The 20,992-nt window shown below is 35.6% G+C and overlaps 1 protein-coding gene across 4 annotated transcripts in view; it reads left to right on the forward strand.

Moving 5' to 3' along the window:
* Vps13b (vacuolar protein sorting 13 homolog B) overlaps nt 1–20,992 on the forward strand; it is a 515,578-nt gene that overhangs the window by 429,957 nt on the left and 64,629 nt on the right. For all 4 annotated transcript variants that reach the window (XM_069991130.1, XM_069991132.1, XM_069991133.1 and 1 more), the window contains exon 43: nt 4,277–4,438. In XM_069991130.1, coding sequence (XP_069847231.1) covers nt 4,277–4,438 — 162 coding nt within the window. The remainder of the gene's footprint in view (nt 1–4,276; nt 4,439–20,992) is intronic.

Genomic DNA, 20,992 nt, shown 5'->3' on the forward strand with positions numbered 1-20,992 from the left:
ATGTTGCAGACCCATGTGTGTGGCTAGTCCCCAGAAAGAATGGGTTTTCCTCCTACAGCGACCTTGTTTTGAGATGCTCAGCAGAGAATGGAGGAGGAGACTCTTATTTTTGTAACTTATAAATTTTTGTGGGAATAAGCTAACAGACTTTGGGGGACTTTTATGAGAATAAAAAATTTTGTGGAAGTAGATTTTATAAAATAAATAATTTTTAAACAAGTTTTAGTTTTCTAACCTAAGAATTTTTATAAGAATCCAATTTTATGGAAATAAAATTTAATGTTTTTTATATGCATGAAGACCTATGCAAGACTAAGGAATTAATTACCTAACATGGTACTATAATAGCAAAAGGAAAGAAGATAACACATCTGTTTTATATTTTAAAAGTCTTTTTTAAGGGCATTCCATGGTTTTCTTGTTGCAAAGGACATGCGTAAAATAAGAGCTAGTGTGATCTAAATCTTTGCAGCTGGTTCAAATAGCAATGTGAAAAAAAAAAAACCCCATGGCTCCAATTTCTGTTTTTTTGTCATATTTTGAACAATGCATTTAATAGAAAACAAACCTAGAAAATATAAAAGAGTCATTGATAGAGCATTTAAACCTAGGATATTTTTGTCTTGGTATCAGGGCCATTATAAGAGGACTCATATGTAGCAACTACTGAAAAATGGCCTTCAAAAATATCAGTTTCCTTCTAGGGTAAAAAGAAAGTTCTTTTATACATAGCTATATATATAAATAAAATATAGTACATAAATATTTAAATGTTTTAAACCACATCACAGTGTGAGTGACTGACTGGCTAACAGTGCCTTGAAGGAATATTTTGAGTTTTTTTTTTAAGCATTGTATATTTGATTAAGTAGAGCCATATGTCACATAGCATATTGCTGACAGGTACATTCTATGAATAGTTGATTCTGATTTATACAGGGATTTGGGAATGTTAACATGAGCCACAAGAGGATATACTTCTGTAATTGTTGCTGTAATTTTCTTGTTTCCTCCCATGTCAAGGGTACTTGCCACCAAGTTTTAATGTGGTGTAGGCATCTAATCCTGTGTACTCTAAAGTAAATATGAAGTATACTACTTTGAAACTGTAACACATTTGATATTGAAACGGGCTGATAGTTTATTAAGTTCACTACTTCTAATATATCAGAATATAGTTTATCCTCTTTAGTCATTTTACCCAGTATAGATAGATCAGATATTTGAGATATGAAATAATTTGGTCTTTCACCTTTGGATCATGAGTTCAAAATTAACCAATTTCTCATAAGTGATTGATTTCTCTATAGTAATTTTTTTTCTCTCTTATAAGTGATGACCACGGATTAGGCTTAAGGATCCAAAATGCCACTTCCAGTTAGGTTTATAATTCTATGTCATAGATTTATTTAAAATAACATTTTAAAGGATTGTTTTATAAACCAAGGTTATATTCATATGTCTTCCCTTATACCAAAACAGTATTTCTACTGATTTGCAAATGCCTGTATTACATGCCATGAAATTGTAATATAAATAAGCCATCTTTTACCTACAGATTCTCAAAAGCATTCTGGGATTAAGTATACATTAACTATGTATGAGAGGTTTTTAAAAAAATGAAATAAAACATTCCAAGAAGTATTAACACTTATTAGCTACAATAAACTCCATAGATGAAGGAAGAATAGAGAAACAATTCCCTAAGGACTTTGAGTAGTCTTTAGAAATATGTAAACAAATCCCTTGTGTCCTTCAATTTACATTTTTCTTAAAATGTTTATCATTTATTAAAAGTCAGTTTTTTAGATATAATAGAAGAAATAGAATTTTTTAATACTCAATTCTCATCCAGTAACTTTACTTCTGGGTTGAGATTGATCCAAATTTATTATGAAAACTGAATTTTAATCTTATGATGGGTAACTATTTTAACTACTTAAATCTCAGGAAATAATTGGAATCCTATCCTTTCCTTCACATTTGTACTCATAGATGGAAAGGAGAAAAAATGTTTATAAGGAGAACAGTTGATTATATAGTAGTAAATGGAAAAGTCACACCAAAAGTAATTATACACTATGATTTCCGTTTGATTAAAAGTTTGTAGATATTTAAGATAGGACTGGATACAGCAGACTTTAGTAACAGGAGATTCAGAAGAGAAAAACTACTTGAAGAAAATTCATCAAAATGTTAATAGCAATTGCAATTAAATATAAAGTTAAAAATACTCTTCCTATATTTTCTAATTTTTGTATAGTAAACATATATTGTTATTGTAAGTTTTTTTTTTCATTTGACTGGGATTGAAGCTCAATGGTAAAGTGCTTGCTTGATATATACAAAGCCCTGGATTCAGTTCTTAGTACTATCAAAAACAATCTTCCTGGTTTTTATTTCCTAAGTGTTTGTTGAGTACTCATGTGTCAAGCATTAGGTTGAATGCCAGAGATAAAATTGTAAATAATATAAGTCTGATCCATACCTGTTGCAACAGTCTAATGATGATACAGACTAACAATTAGTCTGAAGGGGAAATATCAAGTATCACGTGGGAAATAGCCTACAAAGGGAAAGAGGTTGAAAGAAAGAGGTCCTAGCAGTGGGATGCCACTAAAGGAAGCAGTTTGCCATTTTGGAGGAATTAAAAGATGTAGGATGTGTTGGAAGAGCTGAGGGTTTTCTCAGCAAATGGGGAGAGGATTTAAATATAGCCAGAGCTGTAGGCAGCAGCCAAGTCAGACTGGAATATCTGAAACCCAACAGCAAGCAAAATTCGAACTCATGGCTAATAAGTAAAAGCAGAGAGCACTATAGTAGACAGCAAGTAGTAATTGGTTATAAGCACTTTGGTCTCAGCCAGATTCTTTTTGGTGACTAGTTTAGCTGTCCAGCAAGGTTCAGCTGTTTAAGAGTTGAATTCAGCAGCAATGAATGGATGACAAAAAGAGGGCCTAGAACTCCTTGAGGGCTCTGGAAGACTGCATCCTGTCATGGCATCCTCACCAGGGAGCATTGCCTCCCACATCAGAGGTTTTTGGCATGTCGAAGACTGTATTCTGTTTCCAAAGATTACTCTGTTCTCTGTTCCCTGATAAAATTCTAAGACTGGTCTCCATACTAGTTGGATTCCAGTTACACCATTCATAATCTCTTTGGCTTCGTACCTCTTAGTCCTTTGAATTACTGTACTTCTGGGTTGTATCACCTTTTAATCTTCCTCCCTTCAAAATATAGAGTTTGGCCATACATCCACAGTCAGGAAATAGAGGCCATTTGTAGAATATTCATTATATATGATCTCCCATATTTTACAAACTGATTACCCAAGTTATTTTTTTCTGATATCTTGAAGTTGATCATTTATTCGACTATGCTTTCAGCATATCAACGTCATGTTTATTGTTTTTAGGCTGTAGCCTAACCAGACTGATAAAAATATAAGCCTAGAATTACTGTATTACTTCATTAGTATTTTGCTATAATGGAGAGCCCATGAGGTTGAGAAAGAGTAATCCATACAGGAACATAATATTAATTTGCTGAGCCTTAGCTGATTTATTAAGGATGTTAACAAATTGATGACTATTAGGTGACACAGGTACTACTGTTTTTCAGCTAACACTATTCTTCTAGAAAACCATCTTGACTTAAACTTGCTCTTGAGTTGATCTGTTTTGTGTGTTCAGCCTCCTAACAATAGAGGGAGATTTATGTGTGTGTGTGTGTGTGTGTGTGTGCATGTACACACACACACACACACACACACACACACACACACACACACACACACACTCCCCCTTAAGAGATCTGGGAATGTATTACCTAAATGATCCTTACTTTCTGTAGGGTACAAACTGTGGCTTTGGTAATTGGTCTTGATTGTTAAGTGTAGAGGGCCAGGAACATGGTAATTCTAGCCTCTTGTACTCTGTTCAAAACTTACTCTTCCCAGTAAAGCATTCTTCAAGGCATGTTAATTCATTTTGAGAAATGTAAAAAGTTTGTGGGATCTCATTGTTCTTTTACTCTTCTGTGCATATGATTTATTTTGTTGGAGTATAAGTCAAAACATACTCTTGGAACATTTATGATCTCTTTAAGGTATTTTCATGTGATTATCCTGGAAGTATGAAATGCCTTGTATACCAGAGCTAATGACAACAGATCCTTTAGGGTTTCTGGGTTGTAACAATGGCCACTGGGCAGACAGCTGCCAAACATCTTGCAATTAATCTGATACACGTTGGCTTTCATGTTCTTTTTCTTTCAGAACAAATGCCCTGAGGTAGAGGAGTTGGTCTTCAGCCACTTTGTGATCTGTAATGACACACAGGAGACACTGCGGTTTGGCCAGGTGGATAGTGATGAAAATATTCTGCTGGCAAGTCTCCATAGTCACCAGTACAGCTGGCGCTCTCACAAATCCCCACAGGTATTTGAGAAACAGCCTTTCAAATTCAGCAATTGTTAAGGTTGGAATTCATTTATTCTGCATTTGTGTGCCCGTGTCCAGTTATTTTCCAGTGTTACTCTCCCAAGGAACCACACCATGTAGTTCCATCTGACAGAAACCCAGAGGTAGAGCCCAGTGCACCTGTGTTTTTCCTGAAGTGAGCAGTTCTTGCTGAGCCTCAGTCTTAGCACAGCAGTAAGTGGGGTGGTACAGATTAGACTCTAGAGCCAAAGCATGTAGGTCTGGATCCTGGCTTTGTGGAACCTAACCTTTTTGTGCTCCAGTGTTTTATATGAGAATGGGAATAAAAATAGTATCTGTTCCTCAGAGTTGTAAGGACTAAGTGAACTAATATGTATTAAGGTACGTAGAGTAGTGCTTGGTATATATTAACAATTTTGTGTTGGGTACTGTTATTCACTCATGTGTCCAGGATTTCTTCTATTTATTTTGTTTTCCATACCAGGTACCTGCTAGGCATTGGAAATGCAAAGACAGGAAAGTCTCAGTCTGACTCTGCAGACAGCTCAGTCTGTGACTCAGTGAGCACAATGACAAACTATGCCAAAGGGAATACCAAGAAAAGACATACCAAAGGTTGTAGTATAATCCTATTTTGCTGTCATTTTACATGGAAATAATTAGAGAGGTGTTCCCTGCAGGGATAATATAAGGATAAATTAAATACAAAGATGTGGCCTTTAAATGAGTGAAAGAAATCCTAGGAAGTAGTTTCAAGAATAATGTATTTCTAAAACACTGGTTAATAAGGAAACTACTTTCTGCTTGTGATTAAAAGAAAGTCATTAGATTAGAGAGCAACTTTTCCATGTGGAAAAGTTTTCTACAGACCAGCTTCAGAACATGCTATATACCCTCAGGCTCCATTTTCCTTCTTCTTCTCCTACCCAGCAGTGAGATTCTGGTTTCTTAATCAAATTGCCACACTGCTGTTACAAAATTTGAAAAAGTGCATACAATGTAATATTTCTTATTTAAATATATTTATTAAATTCAAATAATCCAATAAGACATTGAAACTACAAAAATCTTTTTAAATACAAAGTCTTATAAAAGTTCCTTGTACAGTGTGATAGTGCCTTATTTTAGGGTGAATCATATGCTCTTATTTTTATTTTCCTCATGAAATTTTTCCATGTGATATAGTTTTTAAGTTGTTTGCCCTATACTTAAAAGAGTTTATTTAAAAAATAAGTTTCTTTTGTTATTTTTTCTAATTTTTCTAATAATTTTTTCTAATTGATTGCATACAGATATTTAGACCAAAATAAAAAGCCCACATATCTGTAGTCTCTGAAAAACTGGCTGTGTAGCCATATAGATGTTCTGAAGGTTTCCCACAGAAAGTAAAGATGAGAAAGCTTTACCCTTTATATAGTCATGTGGAGCTAGTAGAGCTCCTTGGACACTGGAAATGAATGGACAAGAAGAATACATGGAGCTGGGTGCCGGTGGCTCACGCCTGTAATCCTAGCTACTCAGGAGGCTGAGATCTGAGGGTCTTAGTTCAAAGCCAGCCCAGGCAGGAAAGTCCATGAAACTCTTATCTCCAATAAACCACCAGAAAACCGGAAGTGGCGCTATGGCTCAAGTGGTAGAGCACTAACCTTGAGCTGAAGAGCTGAGGAACGGTGCTCAGGCCCAGAGTTCAAGCCCCATGACCAACAAAAAAAAAAAGAGAAGAATGCATGGCCACTGTCCTCACTATACCTTTCATATTTATACCTATTGGTACACTTCCAAGGCTTTTTTGTATGTATTACTAGTTTATTTTTACAACATCCCTACATAATTTATTGTTATTCATATTTAATAGATAAGTAGACTGCTTTAATTTTCTATGTAAGTAGAATTATTTTTCCACAGCATTATCTCACTCCCCTATTTTGGCAGTGTGATTTGTCTATTAGAATAAATAACATAGCTGGAAGTTTTATGGAAGGGCTGAGAAATCTCTTATACATTAGACCATGTAAGTCTAAAGGTAGATTAATGTAGGATTCTTTATCTTCAGAGGCCTAATTCTTTGTCTTCAATGTCCTAATTGTATTAACAAATCTTTTAATGATAAATTGGAAAGATACCCAGGTATCTGTTAAGCATTTTTCTTTTCTTTTAAATTTGTAACATCATTCTCTTGGTGCAACTTTTATAGCCATAGTTGCTATAATCTTTGGTCTAAAACTTAGATCAGAGATAGGATAATCAGGCCTCTTTACTGTATCTGTGTGTGCTAAAGTAACTGTGTTTTAAGACCCTCTGAAGCCAGAAGCCTTAATAGGCCCAGAGGGTCTTCACGGAATTTCTTACATCTACGATTGCAGATTCTGTTGTGTCCTAATGGGAGGTTATAGCTGAGAATCAAAAAACTAGCCACTTAGCTTCAAGCTGTACCTGGAGCTATTCATAGATAGGCAAGTGAGCAAAACGTTCCTTTTTCCAGACTCTTAAGTCATATCCTGAATTGCCCAGCAAGATTGGTTTTAGGAACATTTCTGTCTGCATGTTTATGCTACCTTGGGTGTTAGTCAATTCATAGTCTCAAGGAGGATTTCTAAAGTTCATATAACTCCACTAAACAATGTAGCTTATATTGCAGAGATCACGAAAGTGTCAATGACACCTGGAAAAGTTTCAAAGTAGTCAGTATATCTTAGAACCACACAAGAGGTTGCTAACAACATTAAGTCCCAGGAAGAGGGGAAGAAACACATACACAACCAATTCTCGAAACCCAAAGCTGAGAAACCATTTAGAACTGAGAAGTCATAAACTCCCTATATTCTTTCTGACACATGCTTTGAAGCAAAATTACTTAAAATGCTGGATATTCCACAATAATTTCTTGCCTAAACAAACAAAGGAAGAAGAAAACTATTTCCTAGGGAATAACTGAATATGTTATGTTCAGCTGCACAAAATCACATATACCACCACAAAGGGCCTTTAAATACCTCAGTTCTCTGGCCTGGACAGGAAAGTCTGTGTGACTCTTATCCCCAATTAGTCACAGAAAAAGCTGTAAGTGGCACTGTAGCTCAAGTGATGGAGTGCTAATCTTGAACAAAAGGAGCTCAGGAACAAAAGTCCAGGCCCAGAATTCAAGCACCAGGAACTGGCAAAAATAAATATCCCAGTTTTGTGGACTTCAGATCAGGATGTTGAATGTAGCAGTAACCAGTCAAAGGTTGGTCTTGAATGAAGTGTTTTACATTATGCAGTTGAATTTAGGGAAATACGAATTTATGGAATCTTTTCCAAGATGAACAGTATATGAAGCTAAGAATGAAGAGAAGCTTTATATGATTTAGCCAAACCACATTCAGTGACACTTCCTCCAACTAATAAGATTTGTGTATGAGCTGTTGAAGTTACATTCCTTTCCAGAAAATTAAACAACTGTGTGTGTGAGAGAGAGAGACACACACACACACAGAGACAGAGACAGAGTACACATGTGTGCTTGTGCATGCATATGTGTGTTTACCAATTCTGGGGCTTGGCCTCCTCTACCACTTGAGCCACAGCTCCACTTGGTTTTTAGTAATTAATTGGAGATAAGAGTCAAACAGACTTTTCTGCCCAGGCTGGCTTTGAACCATGGTTCTTAGCTCTCCGTCTCCTGAGAGGCTCCTAGAATTAAAGGCTTGAGCCATCAACTTCTGCTATACATCTCTTAGAATAGGAATGTCTATATATTTTATGTAAGACTTCACACTTGGTTTTTCTTAATCCTTGGCATGGACAATTTATGAATTACACAGTATTTTTAGAATTAGAGAATTCTGGTTACCAGTAACTTAATTTTGGTATCTGTTAAAGGTGAATGATTTTATAGATGTAATAGAGTCCTAAATCAAATGATTTTAGTTAATCAAAGAAACAGAACATGAGATAAGGTCTCATTTAATCAATAAGATCCTTAAGAAAGGATTAGAACTTGTATGAATATAGATAGGCAAATATACTTGTGCTGACCTTGAAGCAAACTGTCAGGTCTGAGTAGCCTGTGAGGCAGGTCATAGGGTGTGAACTGTAGGCACCTCCTGGACCTGAAGGTGGCTTCTGGCACTAGTCAGTATAAAGCTAAGGCACTTATCATAAAGCAACAAAGAATAAATGTGCCAACAGGGCTGGGAAGGTGGCTCAGTGGTAGAGCACTTGCCTTGCATGCCTGAGGCCCTGGGTTCGATTCCTCAGCACCACATAAGCAAAAAGAAAAAAAGCCGGAAGTGGCGCTGTGGCTCAAATGGTAGAGCGCTAGCCTTGAGCTGAAATGCTGAGGGATAGCGCTCAGGCCCAGAGTTCAGGCCTCACGACAGGACCCCCCCCCCCCAAAAAAAAAAAAAAAGAATAAATGTGCCAACAATCTGAGCAGGCTTAGAATTTTTTCCCAAGATGAGAACACAGCCGAGCCAACACTTCATTTGCAGTCTTGTAAGAACCTGAACCTTGCTTAGACTCTTGACCCACAGAAGCCATGAGAGAGTAAATATATATTATTTTAAGCTACTAAATTTGCACTATTTTGTTATTCAATTTTGGAAATACAATATAGCATGACAGAAGATATCACTAGAAATCATCCAGTGTGAAAAAGAAAGAAAAAAAGATTAAAATAATATGAATACCACCCCAGGGACATCTTGGAGATTTTAAAAATGTTCAACAGATGACTAATTGTAATTCCAGAATGAGAAGAGATGTGGAAAAGCAATTAAATAATTCCACAAAATTTCCCAAATTTTATGCAAGATAGGAACTCATAAAACCAGATACCTCAGAAAAACTCCAAATGCGGTAAATTCAAAGAACTCACATCCAGGTATATTATAATCAACTACTAAAACCCAAATCAGAGAATATTTGTAAAGCAGCCAGAGGAAAACACTAGCCACAGAGAACAACAGTGGTATAGATTTCTTTCTATAAGGAGGACAAAACATTGTGGAATTTCATCTTTAAAGTGCTGGAGGAAAGTTAACGTTGGTAAAAGGTAAGGTAAGTGGAAATTTAGTAAAATAACCAAGATTTTATTCTGAAGCTTTAGGATTAGACATGACAAGTTGGCAGTGTTGCTATCTCCCAAGACAGCATTTTAGAGATGGAAGTACATTAGAATAATCCTTAAAGCATTTGGATACACTGAGTTTTAGGATGTTCTGTGTGCAGGAAGGATAATATGTAAGAAAAACCTTGAAGCCATAAACCAGAATATCACACCTAAAGTTTGTTTAAAATTAGATAGTTTCACCATGCGCTGGTGGCTCACGCCTGTAATTCTAGCTACTCAGGCGGCTGGGATCTGAGGATTGTGGTTCGAAACCACACAGGCAGGAAAATCCAATGAACTAGCCAGAAAAAGGCAGAAATGGTGCTATGGCTTAAGTAGTAGAGTGTTAGCCTTGAGGAAAAGAAGCTCAAGGACAGTGCCCAGGTCCTGAGTTCACACCCCAGGACTGACAAAAAAAGAAAATTTGATAGTTTTTTTTTTTTTCAAGGAGTTCTCTTTTGAAATAATGAAGAGGTTATTATGGATATTTCATGAAAAATATTTATAAACATCTTAGAGGAGAATTTGGCTTTCTATAATGAAAATTTTCTTCCCTTCCCAACTGGCTATCCAGGTAGATATGTAGATATAGATACAGATATAGATATAGATATAAATGTATAGATGTAAAACATGGATGTATGCATCTTGGAGCTCAACAGAATAATATTGCCTGTCACCTATCAGTACTTTGGCAACAGTGGAAGTAGATAAGACTTCTGAAAAAGAGACTGCTAAAAGCCTTATTCAGTATCGACTGCTATTGGACAGGGTTCAGTGGTGATACAAGGATAGGATAACTCCTATAAATATTCTTATTCATGAAACAGAGTCATAGAGGTGCCACTAGTCCACAGAAACTCTGAAATCCAACCAGATAATTATTGGGTTCTTGATTAGTATCCAGTATTCTTCCTGTTAGGGAAGCCTCTAGCTTCTGAGTCATCCATCATTTTCTATGAAAAGTAGTGTTATTTACACCTTGTAATTTTCTTAGCTTGCTTTATGCTAGTAGAAGTTTAAGCCCTTATTTTGTATTTGTTTCTTTCAGTCTAAGTTAGCAAGATTTCTGTCATTATAATTCTTTAAACAACATTGTGGGTCTCATTAATTTTTATTGAGGTTCACTCTATTAAAGTCAAACCTACAGATCTCTTCTAGATAAGATTTTGTCTACTTCAAGATTCTGATAACACTGCTGAGGGATATTACTCTTCAGTGTCTTAGGGCTCTTTTTTTTTCATGTTTAGATTTTTTTTATTGTGAAAATGCTGTACAGAGAGGTTACAATTACATGGGCAAGATAATGAGTACATTTCTTATCAAGCATTGTAGCCTCCTCCTTTGTTTCCCCCACCCAACCCTCCTCCACCCACCCAAAGTTGTAAAGTTCGTTTTCGACATAACGACTTGTACATCTCATTGTTGCAATGGGTCCACCTGAATCCCTATTTAAATGATTTGTTTTTTCCCTTCCCCTCTACAAATTATAACAACATCAAATACAGTGAAAGCAGGGGTTATACCATGGGGGGAGGGACATACAAAGCAACAAAGAAATAATCTTATAAATGTGTTAGAAACAATCGCCTGAAAGAAAAAAACATTTGAATACATATCTTAGGGTTCATTTCCCTAACATCAACTTAACTGACCTTTTCTGCTTGACTCAGACATATACTAGTTATTGCAAATAAGGGAAACCATGGGACCTATGTTTCTTTGGGCTGGCTTACGTCACTTAATATCATTTTTCCAAGTCTCCATTTCCTCACAAATGGGGCAATGTCATTCTTTCTGATGGAGGCATAGAATTCCATTGTGTATATATACCACATTTTCTTGATCCATTCATCTACTGAGGGGCATCTGGGTTGGTTCCATATCTTAGCTATGGTAAATGAGGCTGCAATAAACATAGTCGTGCTGGTAGCTTTAGTGTAGTCTTGTTTGTGAACATTTGGGTAAATGCCCAAAAGTGGGATTGCTGGGTCATAGGAGAGTTCTATGTGAAGTCTTTTGAGGAACCTCCATACTGCTTTCCAAAGTAGTTGAACAAGTTTACACTCCCACCAACAATGCAGTAAGGTTCCCTTCTGTCCACATCCCCTCCAGCATCTGTTGTTTTTAGAGTTCTTGATTATAGCCATTCTAACTGGGGTGAGGTGGTATCTCAATGTTGTTTTGATTTGCATTTCTTTTATGGCTAGAGAGGTTGAGCATTTCTTCATGTGTCTATTGGCCATCCTTCTTTCCTCTTCAGAGAAGTTTCTCTTTAAGTCTTTAGCCCACTTATTTATTGGGCAGTTGTTTCTTTGAAGATTTGTTGTAGGGGGATTTAATTTTTTGAGTTCCAGGTACATTTTAGATATGAGACATAGGGCTCTTTTTTAATAGTTCTGTGAGCCACCAATTTAGATATTTCTATGGTCTTAACAAAAATTTTACAATCACACACTTTGTGACATCTCTAGTCTCAGCTTTCCTGCCCATGTCTTGGATTTGATCTTTGCCTAGAAGGAATTTACTGATTTTAGCATCATTTTTCACCTGATAAAGCGAGGAACTTTAAGAACTAGCATGTCCTGGACCCTTTTTACCTAACAATCCTTCCTCTCTAATTTTTATGTAAGCAGCAGGTAAAAGCCAGGAGGTACTTTGGCACTGACAGGATATCTTAGAGCACATAGTTTATTTATTAAGCCTATTTTCTGCTTTCATGTCAGTGGTTCTGCCAAACTTCCAGACACTAGATGACAAGGATTTCCTTTCCCCCACTTACAGTAACACTTTTCTTACTTCCTCATTGACAGTCTTCACTAAGGCCATCACCATCTCTTTGAAGCACTTTTTGCCATTCACTAACACTGTCTTTGGGTCTTTCAGGTTTTGACTCACTTTCCTGGCCTATAAGCCCTCCTTCAATTTAGTCTTCTGTTAAGTAGTACTCCATTTACAGATGCTAAAATCGGTATCTGTCACCCATTACTATATAGCAAATTACCCCCAAACTTGAATAATTGCCTATGTCTAAAATTTCTGTTTGGCATTTCAGGGAGCATTGTTTAAGTGGATGATTCTAACCTGGGAAGTTGGTCTATTGATCTTACCTGGGTACACACAGAGGCTGCAGTTTGCTGATAGGCCGTCCGTGGCCAACCTACTTGGCACTTGGCAGGCTGTTGGCCAGGTGCCTTGGTTCTCTTTCATGTGACCTCTTCTGTAAGCTAGCCCAAGCTTCTTCACAAGGCAAAACTGTCCCAGCTCAACCAGAAGAAAGGCAGTGCTCTTGAACCTAAGTTTAAGCTTGCATAGAGTCATTCTTCCACAGTGTACAATGTAGAGCAAGTCCCATTTGGGCCAAATCCATAGGATAGGGAGCTAGATCTTGAGGGGAATTGCTGCCGAGAATTTATGGCTATTCACAATTAATCACAAGTGCTTCCTCCTACTCTGAGGTAGGAGGTTGAATGGAAGCACAGAAAGAATTATAGTGGGAATTTACTGAAAATGAAAAAGGAGAGAAGAAATAGGAAGCTTTAATGAAGTGATGTTTCCACAATATGTATTCCTGTGTCTAGCTTGTAATATATGTACACTGAATAGATAAATATGGGGATTCCTCATAACTATGCTTTTTTTCAAGAATGAAGATTTTAAATCTTAGTTGTTTCAACAGTAGTTAAGTTATAAACACAAATTTTGCATTTTGTCAGATGGTTTTTGTAAGCTTAATATATTTTCAGTAAATCTTAATTAGGAATATCTTCATTATAATATCTTAGTTACAATATTAATAATTATTCATTAATAAATTATATTAATATCTTTAAAATAGTACCTTAATTAAGACTAACTCCTAGTCCACCTCATCTCTGCATCTTTGGCCTCCCTACTATAGCCTCTCATTAATGGTCACTCATAAAACAGGAAAGTGCTGTAGATGGAGGTGACCAGTATAATTCAGATGAAACCAACTTTCAAGACCATGTGCATATCTAACTTCTCCTATTTCAATCTTTTGTGTTCTTTTAAAGTTCTTATTATTTATCATGAGCCAAAAGTACAGTTACTGAATATTAAATAAAAGATACTTTATTGTGAATATGCCACATATTTTGTCTCTTTTTCTATTGATAGAAGTAATTTCTACTTGAGTTCTACACAATCTTATTGTTGTGTAGGACACAGCTGTCTGCAACTAGCAATTCCATTTGGGGAGGAAGGATTTTATGCCTTTGCTCCCCAGTGGCAGTAACAAGCTTCTTTTTATTGTTGCTGACATTAAGATAGCTGAAATGAGCAATGAGGTAAACACTTCTTGTGACCATCTGGCAAGGATTTTAATCCAAAATATTCTGTAAACACTGATTCCATTTCAGTACCCAGAACTACTGTGGTACATTTGCCATCAATTGCATTTTTTTATTTTAGTCTTAAACAACAATCAAAACATCAAAAAAAATGGACTGTAGGCTCAGTTCCTTCATCTTTCTCTAAAATATTTTTAGTTTCATCAGGTCAGAGATTCCAAGAAATTCACATTCTCTATGGGACCTTACACTGCTTTCTGAACTCACCAGTAGGAGTAAATGGGCCCCAAGCAATTTTGGTCATTAAATATCTAATGCAAAGAGCATATTTGGAATTTCCTCGTTTTCTGTTGGGAGATATATTTATTCTACTTAAATTAGAGACAGAACTTGAGATTGAAATTTCTTTTGCTGTATATTTTAGGGTTTCTTTGTTAAAAAAAAACAACATGTGCAATATGACCTATTTCAAAATTTTTAAAGTCTTTCACAATAGATAGCTAAGATGGGATTGTTGCAGGGTGCTTTCTACATTCCCAAGCCTTGATTTCTGGAGTTTTCTACAAACCTGCATGAAAGGGGTTGCCTGAAGATCATTTGAACTGCAAAGCAGCCAGAGGAATGACTTCTGGTATTGCTAATGGTCTTTCTGTCCTCCTCCTGGCAATAAATTTGAGATACTGAAACACAACTCTGGAGAAAACATAATGGAGATTCCTTAAGCTTTTTACAAGACACTCAAAACCTTTTTGTAAGCCTTTTGCTCTGCAAATGTGAATTCTTAATGTCCAAACATAAAGATTCTACACTGAATTAATTTTAAATGTGAATTTTAATGCAGAGTGCTTGGAGAAAGGTTATTAAAGCATGGGTTGGGGTTTCTTTTGCTATTTTTAAGTTATGGAAAATACTGATTGAGAATGTTATAAAGATCTCAGCATACATAATATAATTGTCTTTAATCATAACCTATTTCCATGAGTCTATATAACAAAAGCATTAGAAAGACAATGCCATGCTTATTGTACTGTTTCCATGCTTTTAATTATTTCCAGGATATTGAAGAACTTATTATTTAAAGGTCAGAGTAATGCCCAAGACATGGCCAAGCCCAGTGAGTGTCAAATGCATGGAATGTTAGATGACTTCATAGTTATGAAATTATTTCATTTCTCATGATAATTCTTGACTTGCCAAGTTAGTGAATTTTAAGAACTCTGAGAGCAGATTTTAAGATAAATGTGAAATAATCCATACTTTTGGAGTCAGAGACTTCCCTTCAGGCATTAGTTCATGTTTGACTTGCTTGACTTACACTTGGGGATAAAATGAGTTAGGACAAGGTCTTAGATACCACATTCCCTCACTGGGAAGGAAAACCAACTTGCACAACTTTGGCTAGCTCATGTTTCTTGTTATACAGGCACTATGAAGCAGCAGTTTCCATGAAATACTTTGTTTAACCTTTACAAAAATGTTTTCTTAGTATGGCAAGACAGTTTAGTTGAATGAAAATAAATATCTAGGAATTTTGGATTTCTTTTATATCTATCACTTGACTTCTTTCTTTTCCCTCTAATTAAAAATTAAAGATAAGGATTATAATTGTCTAAATTTCCATGATAGCGAAAAATAAATTTACAATCTCAAATGATTTGATTTTTTTCTTAGGATATGTAGTGGCATATCTTCAAAATTAAACTAAATTTTGCTAAACAATGTATGATACATTTGAGAACAATATGAAAGAGAATTTTAATTCAGAGTTTAAGAATGTTTCACTAATATTTATGCTTATATTTAGTAAAAAATCAAGTTTCAAACCAATACCTGACCATTGACTCACAAACCCAGAATACTTACCCAAATCTGAATGATTATCTGATGGTGTCTTCACTCACCTTAATGGCTTCTGTTTCTCTGCTCACCTATAGTATTCTTTTATTATTTCAGCAAATATGGTCTAAATGCTCTGCTAAAGATTTATGTCCAACAAAGTACATGATAACTATTGTCTTACCATGGAGAGTATGTCTACACAACACTAGAATCTTTGAACTCTTAGCACAAGCAAAGAGGAAGTTGGTGTTTGTTTTAGTTATTAATTTAAAGAGAAGGTAAGAATTATCCTCCTCTCTGTACACACATGTACATATATATCAGAGGCTTTTGACATTTCATTTTTCAGCACTTTGCAGTGAATTAAGGACACACAGATAACCACACAACTCTGAACTTAAGATCAGCTGTTAATATCATCACTCATAGCTTTTAGTTATATATTGCTTAACTATAGGAAAACTCATGCCTCTTAGAAACATTAATTTTATATAGATACATGTAATGTTGGAATTACCTCATTTAAACAAGCCTATATATCATTTCATACTTTCTTTCACCGTGTAAATGTATATCTGATTTAATGATGGAAATGCTTTGAGCCATAAATAAAATTTCTAACTAAAATATTTTTAATATGAGACAACTTGCTTATTAAATCTTTTTGCAAAGATTTTTAAGTAAATCACTTTCCTTCATTTAGATAAGTTAGATTTAGATAATTAAAATAATAGACAATACCCATGACTCATCCCATTGTCTAGCAGCTAATATATAATATATAAATCAAAAATGCCATAACTATTTACCCTGTTTATTGTTATTGTTGGGGGTGGCAAGGTTGTTTGTTTAATGATGCTGGGTCTCTCATACTCATCTTCTTTGCTCATTGGTACTCTACCACTTCAGCCATACATCCAGCCTGACTTTTTATTGGTTGTTTTTGAACTGGAGTCTTACAGATGTTTTTGCCTGGGCTGGCCTTGAACTTCGATCCTCTGTATCCAAGCCTCCTGAGTAGGTAGGATTATATGCATGAGTCACTAGCTCCTGGCTCTGCTCTCTTTTTTAAACTTATTTACTATAAGTATATAACTTCAGCCAGAGACTAAACAGACTAATGCCTATTCAGTGAAAGTCCATGAACAAATTCTTGAAATTAGAGTTCTGTTTATTATTATTTGTGAAAACAATGATTACAAAACATAGTCCTTGGTTATAGATATGTTAAAGCATTGATTAATTCTGTTTGCGAGAAATGTATGACATTTGGTAGCTTATCCATGGAAATTTAAATGACTATTATGAACTATATTATGAAATAAAATAATGCACTGTTAGCCGGGCGCTGGTGGCTCATGCCTGTAATCCTAGCTACTCAGGAGGCTGAGATCTGAGGATCGCAGTTCAAAGCCAGCCCGGGCAGGAGAGACTGTGAGACTCCTATCTCCAATAAACCACCAGAAAACCGGAAGTGGCGCTGTAGCTCAAGTGGTAGAGCGCTCGCCTTGAGCTGAAGAGCTGAGGGACAGCGCCCAGGCCCAGAGTTCAAGCCCCACGGCCGACAAAAAAAAAAAAAAAAAAAAAAAAAATAATGCACTGTTTGGACATTTTGAAGTATATAGATAGACTATATGAATAACCTTGTTTCAAATAGCCAAGTAAGAACATTCTTTGTTACACTTTCATTCGTGTATCAATCCCTTGTGTGTATTGATGATTGATGCTCCAAGGGAAAAATACCCATTACTGACCTAAAAGCTCACTGCCTCTTCACCCTGCCTTTTCCACACTCGTGGCCTTTCCCTGATCTTCACCTTTCCACATCCCCAGTGAACTATACACATGTCTCTTGGCTGCTGAGAGTGAGACTTGACCTAAAACAATGATTTTTATTCCAGTATGATTCTGTTTCCGAGGATTAATATTCAGTTGGGTCATGACCAAAACTATTAGATGACAGGAAACTGAGGAGCTCATAATATAAAGTTAATTTTTCAAATTAACATTGCAATAAATGTAACCAGAAGTTGTTTGTGCAATTAATTTGAAGCCATAGCCTGCTACTTTTATTCCTTGTCTTTGTTTTAATGTACTTAGTATGCTTTATAGACGTGAATTTTGTACAGTAAGAACCCCTCTGTCCCAGGTTGTCAATGGCAAATTAAACTGTTGCCTGATTTTGCTTATTTTATTCCATTTCAACCTCTTTTCATGTTATTTCTCCAGTTAACTAAAATAAATCTTTTGATCAAATGTTTATTTTCCCCCAACAAAACACCACTGGAGTCCTACAACAGTTTTTCTCTTACTTATTCTGTAATAAGATTTTGCAGCACAATTTTTGTTCAGGATCTGTTTATCCCATTATTATTGTGAGCATTTCTAGCATGAATGAAGTGCCTCATTCTTGATGGTAAATATCTGATAACTGTAGATCCCTAAAATATTTGCAAAATTACACAAGATCCTCATACAATTACATTAAACTGTATCATTATTCATTAAACTGTGATGGTATACTATAGCAAGTTAGGCCTTATGCACAGAGCTGTGAAGGCTACAGTGATAAAGCTCAGGTCACCCTCAGCAAAGTGCCAGTAGTGCAGATGTCCTAGTCCAAGTCAAAGCTTCCCCATCTAGCCTTGAGCAAAAATAATCAGGGACAACAATGCCCAGGCCCTGAATTCAAACCCCAGGACTGGTATTCACACAAAAATAAAACAGTACCTGGGTACTGTTTTTGGTCAAGGCTAGTGCTCTACCACTTTAGCCACAGAATACTCTTAATGGAAGAACACAAAGGCACAATGAACACACACACACACACACACACACACACACACACACACACACACACACACACACACACACACACACACACACACACACACACACACACACACACGTAAAACACATGAAAAACAGAAACTTAAAAACTATAACCCCAGAATCCATAAGATAATCACTGTTAAAAATCCTACCATTTGTATGTTTTGTTTCTTTTACAAAAATGGAATTTACCTTTTTGTAGGGTTAATTGTTTTGTTTTTTAATAAATCAACTGTCATCTGCTAGTGTTAACATTGTTTTCATCCTATAAAAGATTTCAAAGTTCAGGAGGACTATATGTTATGAGTTCAGGGAGAACAGAGACTCCGAGTTAGTATATGTTCAGATCATAAACCTCCTTACCCCCCAGCATTGTCATCCTGATGAAATATTTTTTCTATGTAGGCCCCTTTGGGTATTTATAGCATCATTTCAGAGTATACAAAATTATCAATACAGGCTAGCAGTTGCAGGCAGCCAACAAGAAGCAGATGTTCATTTCTATCATGTACCAAATGATTTTCAGGGCCTTGTATAGGTCCATGGGCCAGAGGCTCCTCTCCTCCAAAATATCCAGAAAACACTTCAAGAGGGGAACTCATTGCTCAGTTCCTCATTCTAGCTACTCAGGAAGCTAAGATGTAAGGATCATGTTTCAAGGCCAATGTAAGCAGAATAGCTTGAGATTCTTTCTCTAATTAAACAGAAGAAAAGAAAAGAAAAAGCTGGACCAGACATAGCTCAAGTAGTAGAGTGCCTCCTTGAGCAAAAAAGCAGAGCAAGAATGAGGACCCGAGTTCATCCCTAGAACTTGCGAAAGAAAAAGCATGTTTCCAAGCATATAATAAATGTTAAGTGTAATTATTTTTACTGTATTTTATTTGGCCAATTCTCAGTAGTACCAGATTATTATTATTAAAACAGTGCTGAAACAGACATATACATATATGTACACATATATGACATTAACCTAGGATAAATACATTCATAGGATTGGTGAAACAATTCTGTTTGACACTAAAATTTTTGGTAAAAGAATTAACCCCATAAAAACAATCACCCGATTATTAAGTGGCCTAAAGATTTAAAGAAAGACATCTCTGAAGAGGAAATAAGAATGGCCAGTAAACATATGAAGAAATGCTCAACTTCTATAGCCATAAAAGAAATGCAAATCAAAACAGCATTGAGTTTCCACCTCTCCCCAGTTAGAATGGCTATAGTCAAGAAATCTAATAACAGATGCTGGAGATGTGGCCAAAAGGGAACCCTACTGCATTGTTGCTAGGAGTGTAAACTTGTTCAACTGCTCTGGAAAGCAGTATGGAGGTTCAAAAGACTACACATAGAGCTCCCCTATGACCCAGTAATGCCACTTTGGGGCATTTACACATATGATCACAAACAAGGCCATACTTAAGCTACCAGCACAACTATGTTTATTGCAGCCTCATTTACCATAGCTAAGATATGGAACCAACCCAGATGCCCCTTAGTAGATGAATGGATCAAGAAAATGTTTCAATATTGATTGTAATAACATCACACATTAGCATTTATGTAGAAACTTTTCTTCTAGGTTCTTAGCATTATTTTACATTCCCATCACATCCTGAAATTTAACTGCCTTGAAAGAGTCCTAATGAGCAACATATTTCACTTATTTTATGCTAACTTATGTGACATCACTTGTAGTTATTCATTTCAAACAAGCAATTTTATTAATGATTTAATTTACTTTCCAGATATTATTTATGCTGTCTTTTAATATTTACACTTAATTTTTATTTATCTGCTCACCTATCTTATTTTTAGCTACTTGATGCTTTAATAACAATATTAAAATATTTGAATTATGGACATAAGTGATTACATTAATTTGTAGTTTAACATCATTATTTGTGTGAGACATAGTTCCTGTGTGAATGATCATTCAAAATAAGAAATATATCTTAAGTATTTTAATACTTATATTGTAAAAAAAAATTACATATAAATATTACCACTAAATTTTTTGAATATTTAATTTCAGTTATTTTAATTAAATTTAATTGTTATTTAACAACTTATTAAATGCCTACTCCACATAGACTCTTACAGTAATGATTTTAAAATTTAACAAATATATGTACTTATTTATTTATTATTTATTGCTAGTCCTGGAGCTTGAACTCAGGGCCTGGTTGCCGTCCATTAGCTGCTTTTATTAAAGGCTAGTACTCTACCATTTGAGCCACAGCACCATTTCTGGCTTTTTCTGTGTATGTGGTGCTGAGGAATCGAATCCAGGACCTCATGCATGCAAGACAGGAGCTGCACCACTGAGCCACCTTCCCAGCCCAATACCTAAATTTTGATATACTAATAATTAAAATTTTTGTGAATATATAAATGAACCAATATACATTCAGTACTTTATTTTCCTTGGTTTGCTTGTTAATGATTTTCCTTACATTTAAATTAATTAGGGAATCG

This window comes from Dipodomys merriami, unplaced genomic scaffold (assembly GCF_024711535.1).
Source record: "Dipodomys merriami isolate MVZ:Mamm:240054 unplaced genomic scaffold, mDipMer1.0.p SCAF_4, whole genome shotgun sequence".
Taxonomy (NCBI): Eukaryota; Metazoa; Chordata; class Mammalia; order Rodentia; family Heteromyidae; genus Dipodomys; species Dipodomys merriami.